We start from the raw sequence: 22,614 nt of genomic DNA, 5'->3' as shown, positions 1-22,614 counted from the left end.
AGTCCGGGGGCTTCTCATAGGCATCAGGGGCTTGGGCATTCCCTCTGCCCTTCAGAGCTAACATTATTATCTTTTTGGTCAAAAACAAAAGTGCAGATCCTTCTGCAGTCTGCAAACCAGTTCCTTCTGCAGTGTTTTCCTCTGGGAGTGTCTTGGGCTCAGCCACAGTGGTGTCACCCCACCACGCACACTGCCCTGCAAAAGGACTGCCAATACCCCCAGCCCATTCCCCAGCCTCACATATAAATAAGCATTTGCTGCAACCCAGAATCACATCCAGAAGGGAAGTTTCACATGGCTTGGAATCCTTTAAAAAAGGACAGCAAACCGAACACACACACACACACACACACACACACACACACACACACACACACACACACCCCTCCCACAACCTCCAGCCTGGGGAAGGGGCTGCATGAGGGAAAGGAAGGCCACACACATGATGATGGTCTGGGCCTGGAGGGAATGGTGGGGTGGGGCCATAGGACAGAGATGAAAGGAGTTTCACTAGACGAAGTGCTAATCTCCCTGTAGTCACAGACATCAGCTCTAGGCGGAGGGTGTCAAGTGGCCAGCCAGCAGCTCCCTGTGGCCCAGCCTGAAAGGGAGTGGGGAATGGGTTCAGACCTATTCAGGTGGCAGGGCCCGAGAAGGCCTGCTGAGGTTGGATGGCTTTGAGTGCGAGGATAGCTGGGTGACAGAGGCAGTGACACGGGCCAGCCTTTCCCTGTTCCAGAGAGGGTCAGGCTCCAGCTGCAGCTCTTTCTTCCCTGTGAGCTTGGACACACCAATCCTAAACTAGGAGTGTGAAGGAGGAAGGGAGGAGCAGGGAGCAGCAGTTCACATCTGGACCATTCTTAGCACAGGAAGCCACTCATTAAAGATGTTATATAGAAAACTACATGTAAGAAAAAAAAAAGAAAAAGAAATATAAAACCCAAACCAACCAAATAAATCGCAGGCCGGTGGGTGAGCGGTAAGGGGTGAGTGAAACACACTTGGGTGCTTTGCGGGGCCCTCCCATTCCGTGCCTGGGCTGGATCTTTTTTCTAGAAGTGAGAGTGAGAAGATCGAAAATCTTTTTGTACATTTTTCTTTTCCTCTTTTTTTTGGCCTTTTCTTTCTCTTTTCTGTGGTCTTGGGTGCTTCTGGCCCCACAGGCAGGTAGACGGTCAGTTGGCCAGCACCACGGGCTGGAACGGCTGGCTGGGATACTGCATGGTGTTCAGGTTGTAGCTGAGGCCTTCCACAAAGGGTGTCTTCTCCAGGAAGAGGCTGTTGGCACCACCTCCAAATACCTGGGCCATGTCAAAGCTGCTGCTGTTGCAGGTGCCAGCCCCACTGCCCTGGCCATCGGCCGCATCGAAGAAGAGGCTGGGCGAGCCACCACCGTTGTACACGAACTCCTTGGCATTGGGCGAGAGCTGGGACTGAGGGGCTGGGTTGGCCGTGATGAAGTTCAGTGAATGCATAGACAGAGAGAGGCTCTTGTGCTTCAGCAGGCTGTTGGTGGGTGAACGGGCCATGCGAGGCTGCTGTGGTGGCTGCTGGCCACCTGCCCCACTGCTGGCTACACCCCCACCACTTGCTGCCCCGCCACCCTTCTTCATCTTAGTGGAGCCAAATTTGGTGGCAGCGAAAGAGGCGGTGGTGAAGGTGATGGGCTGAGCGGAGCGGGGAATGAAGGTAGGGCTGGGTGACTGGCCAAAGGATGGTGATGGGGAGTTAGACAGGGAGCTGTCCTGGCTGCCAATGGGCACGAACACCTGGGCATCAGGGTTGAAGCTGCTCTTGATCTCCTTGTCCAGCTCTGGGGCACCACAGCCCTCACTATCATCCAGGTACAGCACTTTCACAGCTCCCTTCTCACCAATCTGGTAGGACACCTCAAAGGGATCAATCCAGACACTCAGCTCCTCAGGCACATTGGCCCGCACATCTTCCACGGCCAGGCCACTCCGCTTGGCGGCCAGCTCCACCACGGGGTCCACCATCTCCCCAATGTGAACACAGCGGAAGCCAGAGCCCTTCAGGGGTTTTTCAGGGTACCAGTGGCCTTCATATTTATTTTTCAAAAGCCGCTCTAGCTCCTCCCCAAACAGGTCTGCCCGGCGCCGGGGCAGCTTGTTGTACAAGTAGGAGATGATGAAGTTCAGGGCCACTTTGATCTCTAGCTGCATGGTCCTTTCCTAGGCAGAGAATCAGCACAGGGCACGTGTACAGCCTTGGGCTCCAGACGGCTCTGGGAAATGAGAGGCATCATGAGAAAATATGCAGAAAGCTGGTGGTGACCAACAGCTAAGGATAGACAGAAAAGCACCAACTTTGGATCACACTAGAACCAGGAGCCTATTTCTGCCCCACCAGTGGCTAATGTCTGACTGTGGGCCCTAGTTTCCTCATTAGTAACATGAGGCCATCATGAAGTTGTTAGTTCAAGGATATAAACTGCCTCACAATGTACCTGGCAATTAAAAGGCAAATGATAAAGTTAGCTACTGTTGGCTGGGCATGGTGGCTCACGCCTGTAAGCCCAGCACTTTGGGAGGCCGAGACAGGTAGATCACAAGGTCAAGAGATTGAGACCATCCTGGCCAACACAGTGAAGCCCCATCTCTACTAAAAATACAAAAATTAGGCCGGGCGAGGTGGCTCAAGCCTGTAATCCCAGCACTTTGGGAGGCCGAGACGGGCCGATCACGAGGTCAGGAGATCGAGACCATCCTGGCTAACACAGTGAAACCCCGTCTCTACTAAAAATACAAAAACTTAGCCGGGCGAGGTGGCAGGCGCCTGTAGTCCCAGCTACTCGGGAGGCTGAGGCAGGAGAATGGCGTGAACCCGGGAGGCGGAGCTTGCAGTGAGCTGAGATCCGGCCACTGCACTCCAGCCTGGGTGACAGAGCGAGACTCCGTCTCAAAAAAAAAAAAAAAAATACAAAAATTAGCTGAGCATGGTGGCGCATGCCTGGAGTCCCAGCTACTCGGGAGGCTGAGACAGAAGAATCGCTTCAACCCAGGAGGCAGAGGTTGCAGTGAGCCGAGATCACGCCACTGCACTCCAGCCTGGCGACAGAGCGAGACTCCATCTCAAAAAAAAAAAAAAAAAAAAAAAGCTACTATTTTTAAGTAATTCTAAAGAAATAGGGAAGCTGTGTTTTACACCATCTTGAGAATTCAGGTCACTGTATGAATGACACTAAAAAAATCAAGTCCCTAAATCAGGTGAAGAAGAGAAGGCTCTTGCTGTCTCTGCAATATCTTGGTGAAGTCGTGCCCCCAAACTGTCACAGACTAAGATGTAAGTTTAAAATCTTTGGTTGTCCTCCTTAAATGAAAAGGGATACAGGTCACTGAACAGGAAAGAGCACTGCCAATTTTTCACTGGGGGCCTGGACTCCAGTCACATCCATCTGTCATCATGGGCCCCCTGGGTGTGTATGCTGTCTGGCTCAGTCTGGGTTTGCAGAACTGATTTAAGAACTCCGGCCAGGTGCAGTGGCTCATGCCTGTAATCCTAGCACTTTGGGAGGCCGAGGCGGGCGGATCACCTGAGGTCGGGAGTTTGAGACCAGCCTGACCAACATGGAGAAATCCTGTCTCTACTAAAAATACGAAAAATTAGCCAAGCATGGTGGTGCATGCCTGTAATCCCAGCTACTCGGGAGGCTGAGGTAAGAGAATCACTTGAACCCGGGAGGCGGAGGTTGCGGTGAGCCGAGATGCGCTATTACACTCCAGCCTGGGCGACAAGAGCGAAACTCCGTCTCAAAAAAAAAAAAAAAAAAAAGAATAAGACAAGAGCATGAGCCCCAGGAAAAAGGCAAGACCTGTCACAATCAGAGATGTGGACTAACAAGGGAACTGCTGCCTGGGGGCTGCCATAGGGAAGCAGAAAAAAGGAGAGAGAAGTTTCTGGTGAGAGTGTAAGTGATGAGGGTGGCAGAGGAAAGAAATTTTCCATCACCCTGCAGCCTCCAGCAGGGACCCATCATCACTCAGTCTCCCAGGGACTGTCTGACCACCTGTCCTCGGCAGCAGATCAGATTTATCAAGTGTTTTGAGATCCCTGAAGAGAAGGCAGCCCAAGATAAACATGAGATTGTTATTTTGGGATTCTCTCACAGCCAGATCCCACTGAGGTCAAAAAGGTTTATTCCCTCGGCCTGGGCCAGCCTCATGTCTCAGGAAGATGATCTGTGAGGTCCTGAGAGCCAGTGATCCTAATCTCATTTTCTCCAAAAGAGCAGCTCCCGGGCTCATGCTGGGGGAGAAACTGAACTGAAAGAGCCCTCTGAGGGGAGGCAGCACCAGAACATGTTCCGAGCCAGGCCTCTGGGCAAAGCTGTGCTGCTGAGCTAAACACAGAGACATGACTGCTCCATGGACTGTCAAGGGCATCTTCTGTCCTGTGAAAGACTCGGAGCTGGATTTTGATTCAAATCCTTTCTGGATCCAGCTTTAAGTATCCAGGTGCTAATTTCAGGCTTGGGGATTTTGAGTTTCCTAAACACCTGCCCCAACACATTTCCCTGTAATTCTCAGGCCTGGGCCCATGGCTCTTAAGGGGCATTTAATTTAATTTAATTTTACTTTATGTATGTATGTATGTATATATTTTGAGACTAAGTCCGTATATATGTATGTATGTATATATTTTGAGACTGAGTCCGTATGTATGTATGTATGTATATATGTATATATTTTGAGACTGGGTCTCATTCTATCGCCCAGGCTGGAGTGCAGTGTATGTATGTATGTATGTATGTATGTATGTATGTATTTTGAGACTGAGTCTCATTCTATTGCCCAGGCTGGACTGCAGTGGCACGATCTTGGCTTACTGCAACCTCCACCTCCCAGGTTCAAGTGATTCTCGTGCCTCGGCCTCCCGAGTGGCTGGGACTATAGGCACCTGCCACCACGTCTGGCTAATTTTTGTATTTTTAGTGGAGATGTGGTTTCACCATATTGGCCAGGCTGGTCTCAAACTCCTAACCTAAAGTGATTCGCCTGCCTTGGTCTCCCGAAGTGCTGGGATTACGGGCATGAGCCAACACACACAGCCTTAAGGGGCATTTTGGGGACTAAATCCTCAGAAAAAGATTTCTGGGGTGAATGTATCAGAGAAGACTCACTGGGTCAATCTGGAGCAGCATGACAGTGGCTAAATCTAGTTAACTCTCATTTCAGGTCTGAGGAACAGAGATGGTCACATGGGACTCAGCAGAGGTGCCACAACTATGCCTCTCCCAAACCTTCCACAAGAACACTCAGGACTCAGAATACCCTGGTTTCCCTCTTTTCCCAGCCTTTTCCTTAGAGACTTCATCTCTAAGTTTCTTCATATGTCTATGTTTTTCTTTTTCTTTTTTTGAGACAGGGTCTCAATCTGTCACCCAGGCTAGGGTGCAGTGGCAGGATCACAGCTCACTGCAGCCTCCACCTCCCTGGGCTCAGGTGATCCTCTCACTTCAGCCTCCAAGTAGCTGGGACTACAGGCATGCACCACCACACACGGCTTTTTTTTTTGCGAGATGGAGTCTCATTCTGTCACCCAAGCTGGAGTGAAGTGGCGTGATCTCGGCTCACTGCAACCTCTGCCTCCTGGGTTCAAGCAATTCTCCCCCTTCAGCCTACTGAGTAGCTGGGATTACAGGCATCCACCACCACACCTGGCTAATTTTTGTATTTTGAGTACACACGGAGTTTCATCACATTGGTCAGGCTGCTCTTGAACTCCTGGCCTCAAGTGATCCACTGGCTTCAGCCTCCCAAACCGGTGGGATTACAGGCATGAGCCACTGCAAATGGCCTCATTTTTTTTTTTGTATTTTTATGTAGAGATGCGGTTTCACCATGTTGCCCAGGCTGTTCTTGAACTCCTGGGCTCAAGTGATGCACGTGCCTCAGTCTCAAATGTCTATTAATGATCAATACAGATCAAATTCAGGGCCCTTTTGGGTATAAAAAGTAAGAATACTAGAGGCCGGGAGCGGTGGCTCATGCCTGTAATCCCAGCACTTTGGGAGGCCGAGGCGGGCGGATCATTGAGTCAGAAGATTGAGACCATTCTGCCTAACACGGTGAAACTCCGTCTCTATAAAAATACAAAAATTAGCCAGGCGTGGTGGTGGGCACCTGTAGTCCCAGCTACTCCAGAGGCTGAGGCAGGAGAATCACTTGAACCCAGGAGGCAGAGGTTGCAGTGAGCCGAGATCGTGCCATTGCACTCCAGTCTGGGTGACAGAGCAAGACTCTATCTCAAAAAAAAAAAAAGTAAGAATAGTAGAAAGAATAATAAGGGCTTTCTGTTTATAAGGCTCAGGCTCATCAGCAGATACAAAGCTGCCCACCAGAACCACAGGCCTTTCCTCAGGAACAGAGGTCTGAAGGGCCACATGGTCCATAGAGGTGTCCAACAAGGAGCAGACTAAAAACTTGTGAAGAACCAGGTGTGGTAGCTCACACCTGTAATCCCAGCACTTCAGGAGGCCGAGGCAGGTGGATCACTTGAGGCTAGGAATTCAAGACCAGCCTGGCCAACATGGCGAAACCCCGTCTCTACTGAAAACACAAGTATTAGCCGGGCATGGTGGCTCATGCCTGTAATCCCAGCACTTTGTGAGGCTGAGGTGGGCAGATCACAAGGTCAGGAGTTAGAGACCAGCCTGAGCAACATGGTGAAACCTTGTCTCTACTAAAAATAAAAAATTAGCCAGGTGTGGTGGCATGCGCCTATAACCTCAGCTACTCAGGAGGCTGAGGCAGGAGAACTGCTTGAACCCGGGAGGCAGAGGTTGCAGTGAGCCAAGATCGCGCCACTGCACTCCAGCCTGGGCAACAGAGTGATTGGTCTCAAAAAAAAAAAAAAAAAACCATGAAAATTAGCCGGGCCTGGTGGCGGGTGCCTATAATCCCACTACTCAGGGGGCTGAGGCAAGAGAATCACTTGAACCCGGGAGGCAGAGGTTGTGGTAAGCCGAGATCATGCCACTGCACTCCAGTCTGAACGACAGTGAGATTCTGCCTCAAAAAAAAAAAAAAAAAAAAAAAAGTTGTGAGGAAAGTTGATACTGGTTCCCTAGAATGGAACCTGATGTTAAAGACAGTGTTTCCAAAGTATTTCTGAAATCTAAAACAGACTGGTCAACATATGATACTTCTCCCAAGGCACCACATGGCCTCTTAAAATGCACCTCTTGGTATTCGACTGAGAGCAAAGGGCTTCTACACCTTTCTAGGCCTCCTCAAACCTGGCTGCATAATTGCCTTCCAAGTTAACTACTCCTGAACAGTTCGGCCTCAAAATGAGAGCATTTTAAATGCAGGCCAAAGTCATTGGGAAATAAGCCTCCCACCCCAAAATACAATAGAACCACTGTCATCAGCCCTGCCTAGCTAACCATTTTCTGCAGCATAAGCAACTAAAGCTGCACACCAATTTATACCTCAGTGATGTTGCCGCACAAATAAGGAAGCATATAACGCCACCTTTGCCTCTTTAATTAGAGAACAGGCTGGACCAGATGGCTGTGGGGTGGAACCTTATAAAAATGATGGACAACCAGAATGAGATTTTCTGCTCTATCAGCTCAGGCTCTAATTTTGACTGCAAGAAGCTTATGGAGCAGAGGATTAAAGCACTGGTGCTGGCTTGTCTTTAGCTAAAGATAGGAGTGGCCATTCAGAGAAGTTTGTTCATTTTTTAAAAAAGCTACGAACAAATTCTAGTGCTTATATATAAAATATTTATGTATTATAAATACATAATATTTATAATACACAATATTTATGTATTATATTATTATAGTGAAATTAGAAACCTTAGAAATAACTACCTGTCAATAAAGGGAACAAGTAAAGGGATTCGCTTAAGTGGCTGCAGAGTACGCTAAGATCTTTTCCAACCCCAGTGTAGGCACAAACGGCCAAAAAGGGAGCAAGAAGAATAAAAATGGTGAGGTGTTTAACAGCAAAATCTCCCTTTTGTCAACCTATTAAAAAGGGCAAATATGACAGCAAAATTCTGTCCAATTTCACTAAGAATCTTATCCTCACTTGTTTACTAACAGCAGCAAAGTTAACCTGGATTCTGATCCCTTGTGCTGACTTGTGTTTTATTTTTATTTATTTTTTTATTTTTTTTGAGACGGAGTCTGGCTCTGTTGCCCAGGCTGGAGTGCAGTGGCTGGATCTCAGCTCACTGCAAGCCCCGCCTCCCGGGTTCACGCCATTCTCCTGCCTCAGCCTCCCAAGTAGCTGGGAGTACAGGCGCCCGCCACCTCGCCCGGCTAATTTTTTTTTGTATTTTAGTAGAGACGGGGTTTCACCGTGTTAGCCAGGATGGTCTCGATCCCTGACCTCGTGATCCGCCCGTCTCGGCCTCCCAAAGTGCTGGGATTACAGGCTTGAGCCACCGCGCCCGGCGATGACTTGTGTTTTAAAGAGTAGGTGCCTAGGAGAAAGACGACGAGGGAAAAAGTAGGGCGTGAAGCTCAAAAGAAGCCTCAGTGATTCCAGAGAGAACTTCTGACAAAAATGTGAGGAAGGTGTGTGTGTGTGTGTGTGTTTAGGGCGTGAAGCTCAAAAGAAGCCTCAGTGATTCCAGAGAGAACTTCTGACAAAAATGTGAGGAAGGTGTGTGTGTGTGTGTGTGTGTGTGTGTGTGTGTGTGTGTGTCTGCGCGCGCGCGCATGTGTCTGCCTGCTCTAATGTCAGAAGCAAAGGAAGACTTTTGGCTTCCCCCTCTCCCCGCCCCCGAGACGGAGTCTTGCTCTGTAGCCCAGAGCTGGAGTGCAATGGCGTCATCTTGGCTCACTGCAACCTCCGCCTCCCGGGTTCAGCCAACTCTCCTGCCTCAGCCTCCCGAGTAGCTGGGATAATAGGCGCTCAGGACCACACCCAGCTAAGTTTTGTATTTTTAGTAGAGACGGGGCTTCACCATATTGGCCAGGCTGGTCTCGAACTCCTGACCTCGTGACCCGCTCACCTTAGCCTCCCAAAGTGTTGGGATTACAGGCGTGAGCCACCGCCTAGCCAGAATTTTTTTTTTTTTTTTTGAGACGGAATTTCACTCTTGTTGCCCACGCTGGAGTGCAGTGGCGTGATCTCGGCTCACTGCAACCTCTGCCTCCCAGGTTCAAGCGATTCTCCTGCCTCAGCCTCCTGGGTAACTGGGATTACAGGAATGCGCCACCACGCCCAGCTAATTTTGTATTTTTAGTAGAGACGGGGTTTCTCCATGTTGGTCAGGCTGGTCTCGAACTCCCGACCTCAGGTGATCCGCTGCCCGCCTCAGCCTCCCAAAGTGTTGGGATTACAGGCGTCAGCCATCGCACCCGGCCAGAAGATTTTTTAGAAAGAAAATTCTGTTTCAAAGAGGGAAAGGAGGGATAATGGCGATGGAATCCACTGAGCCTCAAACCTAAAAAAATATTCAGACACCTCTAAGTCTTAAACGTGCAAACTGTCCTACAGTGACGGACTACAGGACTCAACTGAGCGTGCAGGGGCCAGTAGGTGTCACAGACCGGGTGGATGCCCGGGGAGTGAGAGCCAAACGCAGGCAGCTCCTCTCCTTGGTGAGACACGGGATCCGCCCCAACTCACTGGTCCCAGAGGCAGTGGCCCAGACGGGCGGGTGTGGATTGAAAGGCTTCCAGGACTGGTGCCGACTGACTGCACCACCACGCCCAGTCTCACATCATCTCCCCCAGACATAGACCGGTCAACTCTAGGTCTGACTACAAGGACCCTTTCGGCTAAGAAGATCCTTTCTAGGGCACTCCATGTTCCTGAGAAGCCAGGAAAACTCGACTCAACCCAAACGTAGGCGGAGAGGCCAGCGGTGAGGGTGCGCTCTGCACTCTGGGAATTGTAGTCCTCGAACGCCTCCGGACCAGGCGGTAGCGAGTGACCTACTTTCTCTGCACACTACACTTCCCTGAGTACTTTGCGAAGGCCCAAGTGGCCGCAATACGCATGCCCGGTAAGGGGAGCCGACCGAGGGTCGAAGAGCCCAGGAAAAGTTTCCGATGCACATGCGCACTGTGGCGGGCCGGCGCCCCCCTCCCATCGCCTAATACATTTCATATAGATTCTACTCCAAAGGCCTACTCCCCGTATTGTATGGCCCCACCACATCCTCTAGGCTTTACGAGAGCCTAACTTTCCCACCTTTCCCTTCATCGCCTTCCATCACTGTTGAAACTAGGATCTGCTTCTAATGAGCTTTTTCTGGGTGAAAGGGGTGGGCTGGCTTAGATAAGGTCACGACCCCCTTTCCCGCACTCAATCTGAATTCCAGGGCCTGGGCGGTCCGTGTGGGGTTACTGGATGGACAGCGGGTTCAAAGGGAAACGGGTCTTTTTCACTTAATGCCTAGCGGACTCGGCTCCAGCGCCCCAACAGCCAGGAAAGGAAAGGCAGGAATCAAACCCAGTCTCCCGTCCTCTCGGCCAAAGAAATTTCCAGTCAAGCTGTGGGGAGGCGCCAGGCCAAGGCCAGCAGGGCCCAAGCCTCACCCCATTTCTAATCCAAGTCTGAGTAACCAGATCCGGGAGAGGGAAATAGGAAAAGGTTCCCAGGCAGAGAAGAAAAAGCTGTACACCTGACACCTGAGCATCTTCTCATACTAAAATTCTGTGTGTCTCCTCCCATTGCAAGGTCTGCTCTACGACCAGACTTACCAGATCTTCGGCAAGCTCCCCTACTGGGTGTTAAACCTCCTTAATCCTTCCTCCCACACAAGCTTCTTTCCCCTATGCTTCACGGAGGAATGGGGGCAGAAGCCCAAGAAAGAAATAGGATTGTTTTTCTGCCGGAAAATCAGAGTTGAAGGACCCATTCCCAGGGTAGGGTGGGTAAGAAGGAGAAAAAGACCGTTTAGATACGGAGTAGCACCAGAGACTGGCCTCCACCGGTCCCAAGTTGAAGCTTGCTGTGCGGGGTTCTGGTTTCTCCTGGGGGAGGGAGAGGGCCTGCCGGCTATGCCTCCTCTCTGCACCCTCCTTCCCCTCCCAGATTTCTGGTGGTCAAGGGCACAGTTCATCCTCTGGACAGGAGGGGAAGGAGTTTGGGGATAGGGCCCCACCTCGCAGGCACCTTACCAAGATAAGCAGAATCCACTCACTGGCACTGCTCTAAGGGTACTTTTTCTGCCCAATTTTCCATTAAAACACTAAAGAATATAAAGAGCTCAAGCCGAAATGGTGAACTCTGGCTCAGGGGCCCAAGGACAATCTCCACTGACCTGTCCCCTCGCCAAAGGGGGTGTACAACCTCCACCCTTCAGGCTCCACAGAGCCAGAAATAGAGCCTATTAACAATTACCACCCCCCTTCCCTGCACACGGGAAAAGAAGCAGAAAAACAAGGCCTAGATCCCCTTCCTTCCTCGGATTTATTTAACGGTGGGGGGAGTTATGTTTCTTTGAAGAACAAGGAACATCTAGCGAGTAGCTGGGATATAAAGAACTGGGGGAGGCGGGGAAGGGAGGAAATGCACCCCACCCAGGAGAGGGCCACTCTTGGAACTGGGAAAAAAGGGAGCTCTTGGGCACCCCAGGAGCAGAGATGGCGTGAGAAGAGGAGCAGGGGAAAGTGGGATCTAGAGGGAAGCTGGATGGCGAAAGAAAATGCTGGCCAGGCGGGAGGGAGCGGCAGCAACGTGGAGAATCCAGCAAAGCGGGAGTGGGGCGGGGTGGGAGAGGCAGTTCGGCCGGCTGGGTCTCGGGGCGGGCCCCCCGCCCGCACACCCCCCAACTCACTCGGGTCTCCGCGGCGGCGGGGCGCTCTGCCGGCCGCAGGGCGGCTTCTCCCTCCAGGGTGGTCCTGAGCACGGGGCGGAGGTCGCTCTCCCTTCCTTCCCGGGCGCCGCCGGGCCGGGGGGCCGAAGTCCTTTTCGTCGTTGAGGGTTGGGGGACGAAGCAGGGGGCTATGGACTATGACTCTCAAGAATTTCTTTCAGCTCTTAGGAGGTCGGGCTCTGCGGCTGGGGGCCGGAGGGCGGGCGAGCGGGCGGACCAGCGGCTACAACGCGGGGATGGCGGACCGGAGGGTGGTTCGTGTCGCGGAACGGAAGACGGTCTGGGCTGTCGCCGGCGGGCGGTCCTGCCCTTCTGGCCCCGCGTCGCCCGAGCCACTGACTTGCCTCCGCCAACAACCCGCACCTTCCCGCGCCCCGGCCCGAAGTGAGCAAAGTCAATGAAAAGTTTCACCCTTAGCAACCCTGCGCACGGATCCGGCTTCCCCACCCCTGCGTGATGCGTCCCTCCGCCCTGCAGGGGAGGGGCCGGGGCCCGGCCGGGACTACTTCCCAGCTACCCCGGGCCTCAGCTCGCTGGTGCTGCGCGGCTCAGCTCCCCGGCCCTTCTGTACTCTCAGGTCCTGCGTGCGGGTCCCTTCCGTCCCCTCCCCGTCACAGCGCCGCGCCGCACTCCTTTCCTTCATTCCCATACCACTCTCTGAACTTGTGCGCATCGTGTGAGGTGTTCTCCAGGGGCGCAACGTGAGGGCTGGGGGCGACCTGGGGCCGGGTTGCTCACGGGCCGAGCACAGTGCACTCTCCCTTTAGTTGTGTTTGGGGGACGAGTATCGCGGGGAGGGGAGGGCGTCGCCTTGCCCTCCGGAACCCCCCGCTGAGTCGTCCGCCTTGCACCTGCCTCGGCGCCCAGGGTTCGGACGTTTGCCCGAGCCGTTTCCCGGGGCCTTCCCTCCTGCTCCGAGCGTCTGGCCGTGTCCACGGCGATCCCATCGCCCCAGTTACGGCCTCTGCGGGAGGGGGAGCCGAGGGGACTACTCCGGAAACGTTTCGGACTCGTTTCGGGCAGGCCTGAGTCTTCCGAGCGCCTTGTGCTTCCTCGGGGGACTCAACGTCGAATGAAAGGCGAGGGGGACTCTGGGGCCTGGGCCACGCTGTGCGGGAGTAAGAGGAGGCGAGGATGAGGCCGACGGCCGTGAAACGAGCCGAGCGCCACAATGGACCTTCCCCTCACCGCCTCTGGCTCCGGCTCTGCGAGGGCGCGCGGGCGCAGCTCCTCTCCCAACTCTTGTTTGCTCTCTCTGGCCAGCGACCCCAGTGTGGGGCACGCGGGAGAACCACATTTCTTCTAGTCAGTCCCGCCGGCGTGGGATGGTCCCTGACCGTGCAACGGGCGCAAGGCTTGCACCCACTACGGCCCCTCGAGCGGTGGAGCGAGGCTCCGCGAACCCGGGACCGGGCGCGCCAGGCCCGCGCGCTGAGGCCCCCTGCCCCGGCTCTGGCCACGCGGGCTGCTCTGCCTCTTTGTGACTGTGCGGGACACAGAACCAGGGATAGGGAGGGTCGTCTTCTGCGGTCACAGGCGGACAGGAGTGCCGGAAGATGCAGTTCGGAGCCCCCGGGGGACTATGAGTGAGGTCTTCTCCCCGGTCCCTCCTTAGATCGCCCATTCCCCAGTTCTCCCCTCCCGCCCCCACCTTTTTGGTCACGCCAGACGGTTCCGGCCCAGCAGCAGCCGCCAACCCCACGTTGGGTGGCGAGATCCGAAAGTTTCCAGTTTGCTTTTTTTTTTCTTGATCGCTTTTTTTTTGGCAAGGGCGGAGAGCACCGGTAGCGTGGGGGGTTTAAATGCGCTTTCCCTGAATGCAACAGAAACAAGCCGGGCTGGAGGGCAAACTCCACCGGGACAGGGAGGCGGGAGGGAGCCTGAGCGCCCCCCATCCCCCACACTTCTGAGCGCCACAACCCCGGGGGCACCTCCAGGGACTACTTGCTTTGTGCGTCAGCGAGTGACAGCGTCACACACACGCCCCCTCCCGCACAGCCCCGCTGCACCCTCCCTTTCCTCCTACCCTCCCCTTCTCTCTTTTCCCCTAGATCTTCCACCAGGCAGAGAGGCTCAGCCGACCCACTCGCTCCCAGAGCACTGAAAGCTAAAAATATAGCAGGCGTGTTAGCAACAGCCTTCCCATTGGTCGGGGGAAACGGAGAAGCGGTATCTGATTGGGTTTAGGATCCAGCCGCTAAGACTGGGCCCTTGAGAGTGTGCGTTTGCGCCAGCGGGCAAGGCAAGGGATGCTGGTATTTGTAGTCATTAAGGCAGCCATGAAACTAGGTGGGTTTACACCCCAGTTCTGCTACCTACTGTGTGATCTAGATTTAATGCAAAACGCTTGACATCACCAAACCTCAGTTTCCTCATCTATAAAATGGAGCTCGTGTGGGGGATTAAATATGATGCTGTATGTAAAGCCTGGCTCAAATCGTTGCTATTCTTAGAGTTTAGTGTTTGGGCCAAATTGCCTCTGCATATCCTGCATATCCTGTGCTCAGTATGGTGTGCGCTCTCCAATGTGGAACTTCTGACAACTGTAAAGGTGAAGGTGAGCTGAAGCGAGTTGTCCTATGGCATCTTAGGAGGGACAGCTGGAGTATATATAGGCAGTTAAAGGGTAGACGTCTTCTACCATTCCGGACAGGCTGAGGGAGGGCGGACTGAACCCTTAGAAGGAAGGCCATGAATTTCTGCGTGTTTGTGCGTTTAATAGAATCTCTTCTGCAACGCTGGAAAGATACCAGCCCTGAGCAGCAGCAGCATCATTAGAATGAAATGAGAAATCCAGACTCCTTGGTGGGAGCTCTGGGTAAAAGGTTAGCATGTAAGTAGGAAAAGATAAAATCGAGGGGAAAAAAGGTAACCACCCTTCTCAACTGCTGATGTCTCTATCATGTGGTGAGGAAGAAGTGTTTTTTTTCCTTCCCAGTGTGTGATTACATCTTGCCAGGGCTTAATTGTGAGCTGAATGCCTACTCAGGCATTCCAGATTCCCCTCCCATTTTGAATAATCATATGTTGACAGGCATGCACTGTGCTTGCAAAATGGTGAGCTCTGTGAGCAAGCAAGTTAGGTAGGGAGAAGGTGGGGGCACATCCCCTGTCTGAGAGTAAGCAAGATGTGGCGCCATGAGAAGTCAGGCTGGTCATAATTGGTCCCAGTTAACTCGCATAGATGCGTCACCCTTTCATACACACTCCAGGGCAAGAAATTTTGTATTGTTTCTTTGAAGTTATCTAAGAAAATAGTTCCTCAATTTGATTTCTTCAGCAGATGTAAAGACAGAAACTGGTTTTGGGGAAGTGTGGTTGCCTACTTAAGAAAAATGATTTTTTAAAAAAATTTTATTTATTGTTTGTTTATTATTTATTTTGAGACAGAGTCTTGCTGTGTTGCCCAGGCTGGAGTGCAGTGGCATGATTTCGGCTCACTGCAACCTCCACCTCCTGGTTTCAAGTGATTGTCGTGCCTCAGCCTCCTGAGTAGCTGGGATTAGAGGCATGTACCACCACACCTGGCTAATTTTTGTATTTTTAGTAGAGTCGGGGTTTCACCATGTTGGTCAGGCTGGTCTCGAACTTCTAACCTCAGGTGATCTGCCTCCCTTGGCTTCCTGAAGTGCTTGGATTACAGGCATAAGCCACCATGCCTAGCCGACAAATGATTTTTTATGTATTCACCAATACTGTGAAGTCTAGTAAACAAGGTAAGTAAACCTGTCTTGCTAAGATGCTAAAATGCAGTGTTCAAAGAAAGTAACATTTTAGCTTTGGTGGTCTCAACAGGCCCCTCTGGACAGAGCTGATAAGGAACTGAGCGACTGGGAACAGGTGGAAATAATCAGTCTTTTAAGACAGGAAAATTCCAGGCAAGGCAAAGAATCTTTTCCTTCTATATCCTTGCTTCAAACTACAATAAAAAAGCTACAGGTCTGGCTGTGCACGGTGGCTTACGCCTGTAATCCCAGTACTTTGGGAGGCCGAGGCAGGCGGATCACCTGAGGTCGGGAGCTTGAGACCAGCCCGACCAACATGGAGAAACACCGTCTCTACTAAAAATACAAAATTAGCCCGGCATGGTGGCACATGCTTGTAATCCCAGCTACTAGGGAGGCTGAGGTAGGAGAATCGCTTGAACCTGGGAGGCAGAGGTTGCAGTGAGCTGAGATCACACCATTGCATTCCAGCCTGCGCAACAAGAGCGAAACTCCGTCTCAAAAAAAAACCCAAAAAACGCTACAGGTGCCTGGTGGCTCACACCTGTAATCCCAGGACTCTCGGAGGCCAAGGAGGGTGGATCACAAGGTCAGGAGATTGAGAACATCCTGGCCAATGTAGTGAAACCCCGTCTCTACAGGCTGGGCACCGTAGCTCACGCCTGTAATCCCAGGACTTTGGGAGGCCAAGGCAGACAGATCACCCGAGGTCACGAGTTTGAGACCAGCCTGGCCAACATGGTGAAACACCGTCTCTATTAAAAATACAAAAAAAAAAAAAAAATAGCTGAGCGTGGTGGCGGTTGCCTATAATCCCAGCTACTCAGGAGGCTGAGACAAGATAATTGCTTGAACCCGGGAGTCAGAGGTTGCAGTGAGCTGAGACTGCACAATTACACTCCGGCCTGGGCAACAAAGTGGGACTCTGTCTCAAAAAAAAAAAATCCCTTCTCTACTAAAATACAAACAATTAGCCGGGCATGGTGGTATGCACCTGAGGCTGAGGCAGGGGAACTGCTTGAACCCGTGAGGCGGAGGTTGCAGTGAGCTGAGATCCTATCACTGTACTCCAGTCTGGTGACAGAGCAAGACTCCATCTCAAAGCAAAAAAAAAAAAAAAAAAAAAGCTACAGGTCAGAATAGAGTGACACATAGTCTCTCTGAAATTTAGTCAGTTCAGTTTGATTCCCTGGGAAGTTCATTTTAATTTAGAAGCTGCTAATTTGGCAGGCCAAGGTCCACATCTGGCAGATGTGTTTTCTTGGCATATACTGACATATTACGGTTTTAAAAGTGAGTTGCCAATATTGAAAATTTGGGATGTTGTACAAAAATATCTTAAATTGCCACTTGTCCTAAATTCAAAATATCTGGCAACACTGGGCATTCAAACTGGCAGCAATTGTCTGGAGTTGAATAGCAGCTGTCTCCTTTAGACAGGGCTTGTGTTCTTTGGTTGCCTAAGGTCCCCACCACTCCCCTATTGTGTCCCAGACACAGAGGCTGAGGGTCACATACCATTTATCATCACACTTGGGCTATTATTCTTTTACCCCTCCCTTTTCAATCAATGATATTACTCACCCAGACTCCTGAGTTTGTGACCCCTTTTTCTTTTCTTTTTTTTTTTTTTTGAGACAGAGTCTCGCTTAGTCGCCCAGGCTGGAGTGCAATGGCGCGATCTCGGCTCACTGCAAGCTCCGCCTCCCGGGTTCACGCCATTCTCCTGCCTCAGACTCCCGAGTAGCTGGGACTACAGGTGCCCGCCACCTCGCCCGGCTAATTTTTTGCATTTTTAGTAGAGACGGGGTTTCACCGTGTTAGCCAGGATGGTCTCGATCTCCTGACCTCGTGATCCGCCCGCCTCGGCCTCCCAAAGTGCTGGGATTACAGGCGTGAGCCACCGCGCCCGGCTGTGACCCCTTTTTCACTTTAATTTAGCAAGTAATTGTTGGAGTGGTTGCATATTGTATGCCCTGGGTGGAAGGAGAGGCAAAGGGAACTCAAGGATCTTATTCTTCATCTAGTTAGTTGTTGCTGTTGTTTTTTAATAGAGACAGGGTTTTGCTAGGTTTATTGGCCAGGTTGGTCTTGCCTCAAGCAATCCTACCACCTCCCAAATTGCTAGGATTACAGGTGTAAGCCACCGCACCTGGCCTAGTTGATTTTATTTTTATCCCCCCCACCCCCCCCACCGAGCCCCTCTTCTAGTTAATTGTTTTAAAACTTGAGGTTGTCATCCATTAGTGGGGGTCATAAAATTACCCAGTTTAGGCCAGGCATGGTGGTTCATGCCTGTAATCTCAGCACTTTGGGAGGCCAAGGCGGGCAGATCACGAGGTCAGGAGTTGGAGACCAGCCTGGCCAACATGGTGAAACACCATCTCTACTAAAAATATAAAAATTAGCTGAGCGTGGTGGCAGGCACCTGTAATTCCAGCTACTAGGGAGGCTGAAGCAGGAGAATCACTTGAAACCTGAAGGCAGAGGTTCCAGTGAGCCAAGATCACGGCACTGCACTCCAGCCTGGGCAAAAGAACGAAACTCCATCTCAAAAGAAAAACAAAACAAAACCCAGTTGAATGGATTTCAGCCAGGAATTTTAGAATAGAATGAAAGAAAATGAAAATATCAGGCCAGGTGCAGTGGCTCACGCGTATAATTTCAGCACTTTGGGAAGCCGAGGCAGGTGGATCACAAGGTCAGGAGATCAAGACCAGCTGGGCCAATATGGTAAAACCCCATCTCTACTAAAAATACAAAAATTAACTGAGTGTGGTGGTGGGCGCCTGTAGTCCCAACTACATAGGAGGCTGAGGCAGGAGAATCGCTTGAACCCAGGAGGTGGAGTTTGCAGGGAGCTGAGATCGTGCCACTGCACTCCAGCCTGGGTGACCGAGACCCTGTCTCAAAAAAAAAAAAAAAAAAAAAAAGAAGAAAGTATCAGATTATAGCTCGCACAGTAATATTGTTTCATGAAACTTTTGTTTCTGTTGTATGTAGGTACTAGACATGAAAATAATGCAAATGACAGAAATTGTTGTGGGTTATGGTGCTTCTGGAACCTTTCATGAGATGTCAGGGGCTTGAAAGGAAGAGGTATCCATTTGGCCAGTAGATGGGAAGGTAGAAGGGTATTTCAAACAAAGGAAACAGCCATGGAAAAGGCAGTGAGTATTCAAGGGATGTCCCTTCGACTGCCTGATGGAGTGAGGAGCACAGATAGAAGTCAAGTAAGGAGGCTGGGTGTGGTGGCTCATGCCTGTAATCCCAGCACTTTGAGAGGCCGAGGCCGGGGAATCACCTGAGGTCAGGGGTTTGAGACTAGCCTTGCCAACATGGGGAAACCCGTCTCTACTAAAAATACAAAAATCAGCTGGGTGTGGTGGCACATGCCTGTAATCCCAGCTACTCAGGAGGCTGAGGCTGGAGAATTGCTTCAACTCAAGAGACGGAGGTTGCAGTGAGCCGAGACTGAGTCACTGCATTCCAGCCTGGGCGACACAGCAAGATTCTATTAAAAAAAAAAAAAAAAAGGCTGGGCGAGGTGGCTCACGCCTGCAATCCCAGCACTTTGGGAGGTCGAGTGCTGTCTCTACTAAAAACACAAAAATTGGCTGGGCCTGGTGGCACACGCCTGTAATTCCAGCTACTCGGTAGGTTGAGGCAGAAGAATCGCTTGAATCCAGGAGGTGGAGGTTGCAGTGAGCCAAGATCCTGTTACTGCACTCCAGCCTGGGCGACAGAGCAAAACTCCATCTCAAAAAACAAAAACAAAAAAGCCTGTAATCCTAGCACTTTGGGAGGCTGTGGTTCAGGAGTTTGAGACCAGTGTGGGCAACATGGTGAAACCCTGTCTCCACTAAATACAAAAGATTGGCTGGGCGTGGTGGCCCACGCCTGTAGTTCTAGCTACTCGGGAGGCCAAGACAGGAGAATCGCTTGAATCTGGGAGGCAGAAATTGCAGTGAGCTGAGATCGTGCCACTGCAGTCCAGCCTGGGCAATGGAGAAATATTTCATCTCCCAAAAAAAAAAAAAAAAAGCAAACCAAGAATGGGATTATGAAATTGACAGAGGAGCAGGTTTCAGTGGAATTCACTTGACTGACTGAACTGCTTATTTGAGATGCTACAGGGCATTAATCTTATACACACAGAGGCTGATGGAGTGCAGTTAAGGTGATGTTTTGATGAAACAAAGGAATAATTTTTGAAACATCTATAGTTACAAGATGTCATGTGGACCAAAGTGGTTAATAAGTAACTTAAATTGTTTTTTTTGATAGGGAGTCGCTCTTGTTGCCCAGGCTGGAGTGTAGTGGCGTGATCTCTGCTCACTGCAACCTCTGACTCCCATGTTCTAGTGATTCTCCTGCCTCAGCCTCCAGAATAGCTGGGATTACAGGCTTTCACCACCACACACGGCTAATTTTTTTTTTTGAGACAGAGTTGTTCTGTTGCCCTGACTGGAGTGCAGTGGCATGATCTTGCCTCACCACAACCTCAGCCTCTCGGTTGGGTTCAAGTGATTCGCCTGCCTCAGCCTCCGGAGTAGCTGGGATTACAGGCATTTGCCACCACACCCATCTAAATTTTATATTTTTAGTAGAGATGGGGTTTCACCATGTTGGTCAGGCTGGTCTGGAACGTCTCCTGACCTCAGGTGATCCACCAACCTTGGCCTCCTAAAGTGTTGGGATTACAGGCGTGAGCGACCGTGCCTGACCAAAAATCTTTAAGTTAAATTTTTTTTTTTTCCTGTTATAGACAAGGTTTCATTCTGTCACTCAGGCTAGAGTGTAGTGGTGCCATCGTAGCTCACTGTAACCTTGATCTCCTGGACTCAAGTGATCCACCTCAGCTTCCCAAGTAGCTAGGGCTATATGCACATGGCACCACACCTGGCTAATTAAAAAAAATTTTTTTTAGGCTGGGCACGGTGGCTCATGCTTGTAATCCCAGCACTTTGGGAGACCAAGGCAGGTGGATCACGAGGCCAGGAGTTCAAGACCAGCTTGGCCAACATAGTGAAACCCCGTGTCTACTAAAAATACAAAAATTAGGCCGGGCACGGTGGCTCACGCCTGTAATCCCAGCACTTTGGGAGGCCGAGGCAGGTGGATTGCCTGAGGTCAGGAGTTCGAGACCAGCCTGACCAACATGGTGAAAGCCCGTCTCTACTAAAAATACAAAAATTAGCTGGGTATGGTGGCAGGCGCCTGTAATCTCAGCTACTTGGGAGGCTGAGGAAGGAGAATCACTTGAACCTGGGAGGCAGAGGTTGCAGCGAGTTGAGATCGCGCCATTGCACTCCAGCCTAGGTGACAAGAGCGAGACTTCGTCTAAAAAAAAAAAAAAAAAAAAATTAGCTGGTTGTGGTGGCACACGCCTGTAGTCCCAGCTACTCGGGAGGCTGGGGTGGGAGAACCGCTTGAACCCAGGAGGCAGAGGTTGCAGTGAGCTGAGACCATGCCACTGTACTCCAGCCTGGGTGACAGTGAGACTCTGTCTCAAAAAAAAAAACAAATTTTTTTTTTGTGGGGACGGGGGCCTCACTATGTTGCTTTGACTAGTCATAAACTCCTGGCCTCCCAAAGTACTGGGATTACAGGCATGCACCACCATGCCCGGCTAATTTTTGTAATTTTAGTAGAGATGGGGTTTCCCCATGTTGGTCAGGCTCGTCTTGAACCCCCGACCTCAGGTGATCTGTCTGCCTCGGCCTCCCAAAGTGCTGGGATTACAAGCATGAGCCACCACGCCCGGCCTATTTTTTATTCTTAACTAGGGCTTTTTTGCACATTCTAATTACAGTCTGAAAATGATCTGGTCTCTCTACCTCTTTTGACCTACCACACTTTAGTCAGTTTTCTTTTGCTTGTAATACCTGAAACTATGTTATTTATAAAGAGAGAAATTTATTTATAATTATATAGTTATAGAGGTTCTATAACTATATAGTTATATAGTTCTGGAGGCTGGGAAGTCCCAGGTTGAGGGGGTACATTTAATGAGAGCATTCTCACTGGGACCGTCTCTGCAGAGTCCCAAAGTGGCACAGGGAATCACATGGCAAAGGGGCTGAGAGTGCTGGCTCAGTTTCTCCTCTTATAAAGCTATCAGTCCCACCTGGGTGCGGTGGCTCACGCCTATAGTCCCAGCACTTTGGGAGGCCGAGGTGGGCAGATCATGAGGTCAGGAGATCGAAACCATCCTGGCTAACACGGTGAAACCCCGTCTCTGCTAAAAAATACAAAAAAATGGCCGGGCGCGGTGGCTCAAGCCTGTAATCCCAGCACTTTGGGAGGCCGAGACGGGCGGATCACGAGGTCAGGAGATCGAGACCATCCTGGCTAACACGGTGAAACCCCGTCTCTACTAAAAATACAAAAAACTAGCCGGGCGAGGTGGCGGGCGCCTGTAGTCCCAGCTACTCCGGAGGCTGAGGCAGGAGAATGGCGTAAACCCGGGAGGCGGAGCTTGCAGTGAGCTGAGATCTGGCCACTGCACTCCAGCCCGGGCTACAGAGCAAGACTCCGTCTCAAAAAAAAAAAAAAAAAAAAAAAAAAAAAATACAAAAAAATTAGCCAGGCGTGATGGCGGGCGCCTGTAGTCCCAGCTACTCGGGAGGCTGAGGCAGGAGAATGGCGTGAACCCGGGAGGTGGAGCTTGCAGTGAGCCGAGTTTGCACCACTGCACTCCAGCCTGGGCGACGGAGCGAGAGTCCGTCTCAAAAAATAAATCAGTAAATAAAAGCCATTGGTTCCATTTCTATGAGAACCCATTAATCCATTAACAGTGAAAGGATGGGCCAGGTAGATTGGCTTATGCTGTAATGGTGGATACATACTGAAGTGAGTGGATTGTTTGAGGTCAGGAGTTCAAGACCAGCCTGGCTAATATGGTGAAACCCTGTCACTACTAAAATTACAAAAATTAGCCGGGCATGGTGGTGGACACAAAAATCAGCTGGGCATGGTGGCATGTGCCTACATGCTGAGGCAGGGGAATCGCTTGAACCTGGAAGGTGGAGGTTGCAGTGAGCCGAGATCACGCCACTGCACTCCAGCGTGAGTG

At 51.1% G+C, this 22,614-nt stretch overlaps 2 protein-coding genes across 2 annotated transcripts in view; one reads left to right on the top strand and one right to left on the bottom strand.

Annotated features, from left to right (window-relative positions):
- ACO2 (aconitase 2) overlaps positions 1-22,614 on the top strand; it is a 297,744-nt gene that overhangs the window by 201,351 nt on the left and 73,779 nt on the right. The window lies entirely within an intron of this gene.
- On the bottom strand, positions 39-12,716 carry TOB2 (transducer of ERBB2, 2). Its single transcript, XM_050806006.1, has 2 exons — positions 11,773-12,716; positions 39-2,245 (listed from the first exon to the last, which is right to left on the bottom strand). The coding sequence occupies exon 2, from the start codon at positions 2,181-2,183 to the stop codon at positions 1,176-1,178; it is 1,008 nt and encodes a 335-aa protein (XP_050661963.1). The 5' UTR covers positions 2,184-2,245; positions 11,773-12,716; the 3' UTR covers positions 39-1,175.

Source organism: Macaca thibetana, chromosome 10 (assembly GCF_024542745.1).
Source record: "Macaca thibetana thibetana isolate TM-01 chromosome 10, ASM2454274v1, whole genome shotgun sequence".
NCBI lineage: Eukaryota > Metazoa > Chordata > Mammalia > Primates > Cercopithecidae > Macaca > Macaca thibetana.
The sequence above is the reverse complement of the archived record's forward strand: the minus strand, read 5'-3'. Positions and strand labels throughout refer to the sequence as shown.

Excerpts from the sequence above, each read along its gene's own strand:
- TOB2 (XM_050806006.1), bottom strand. The coding sequence starts at position 2,183 with ATGCAGCTAGAGATCAAAGTGGCCCTGAACTTCATCATCTCCTACTTG.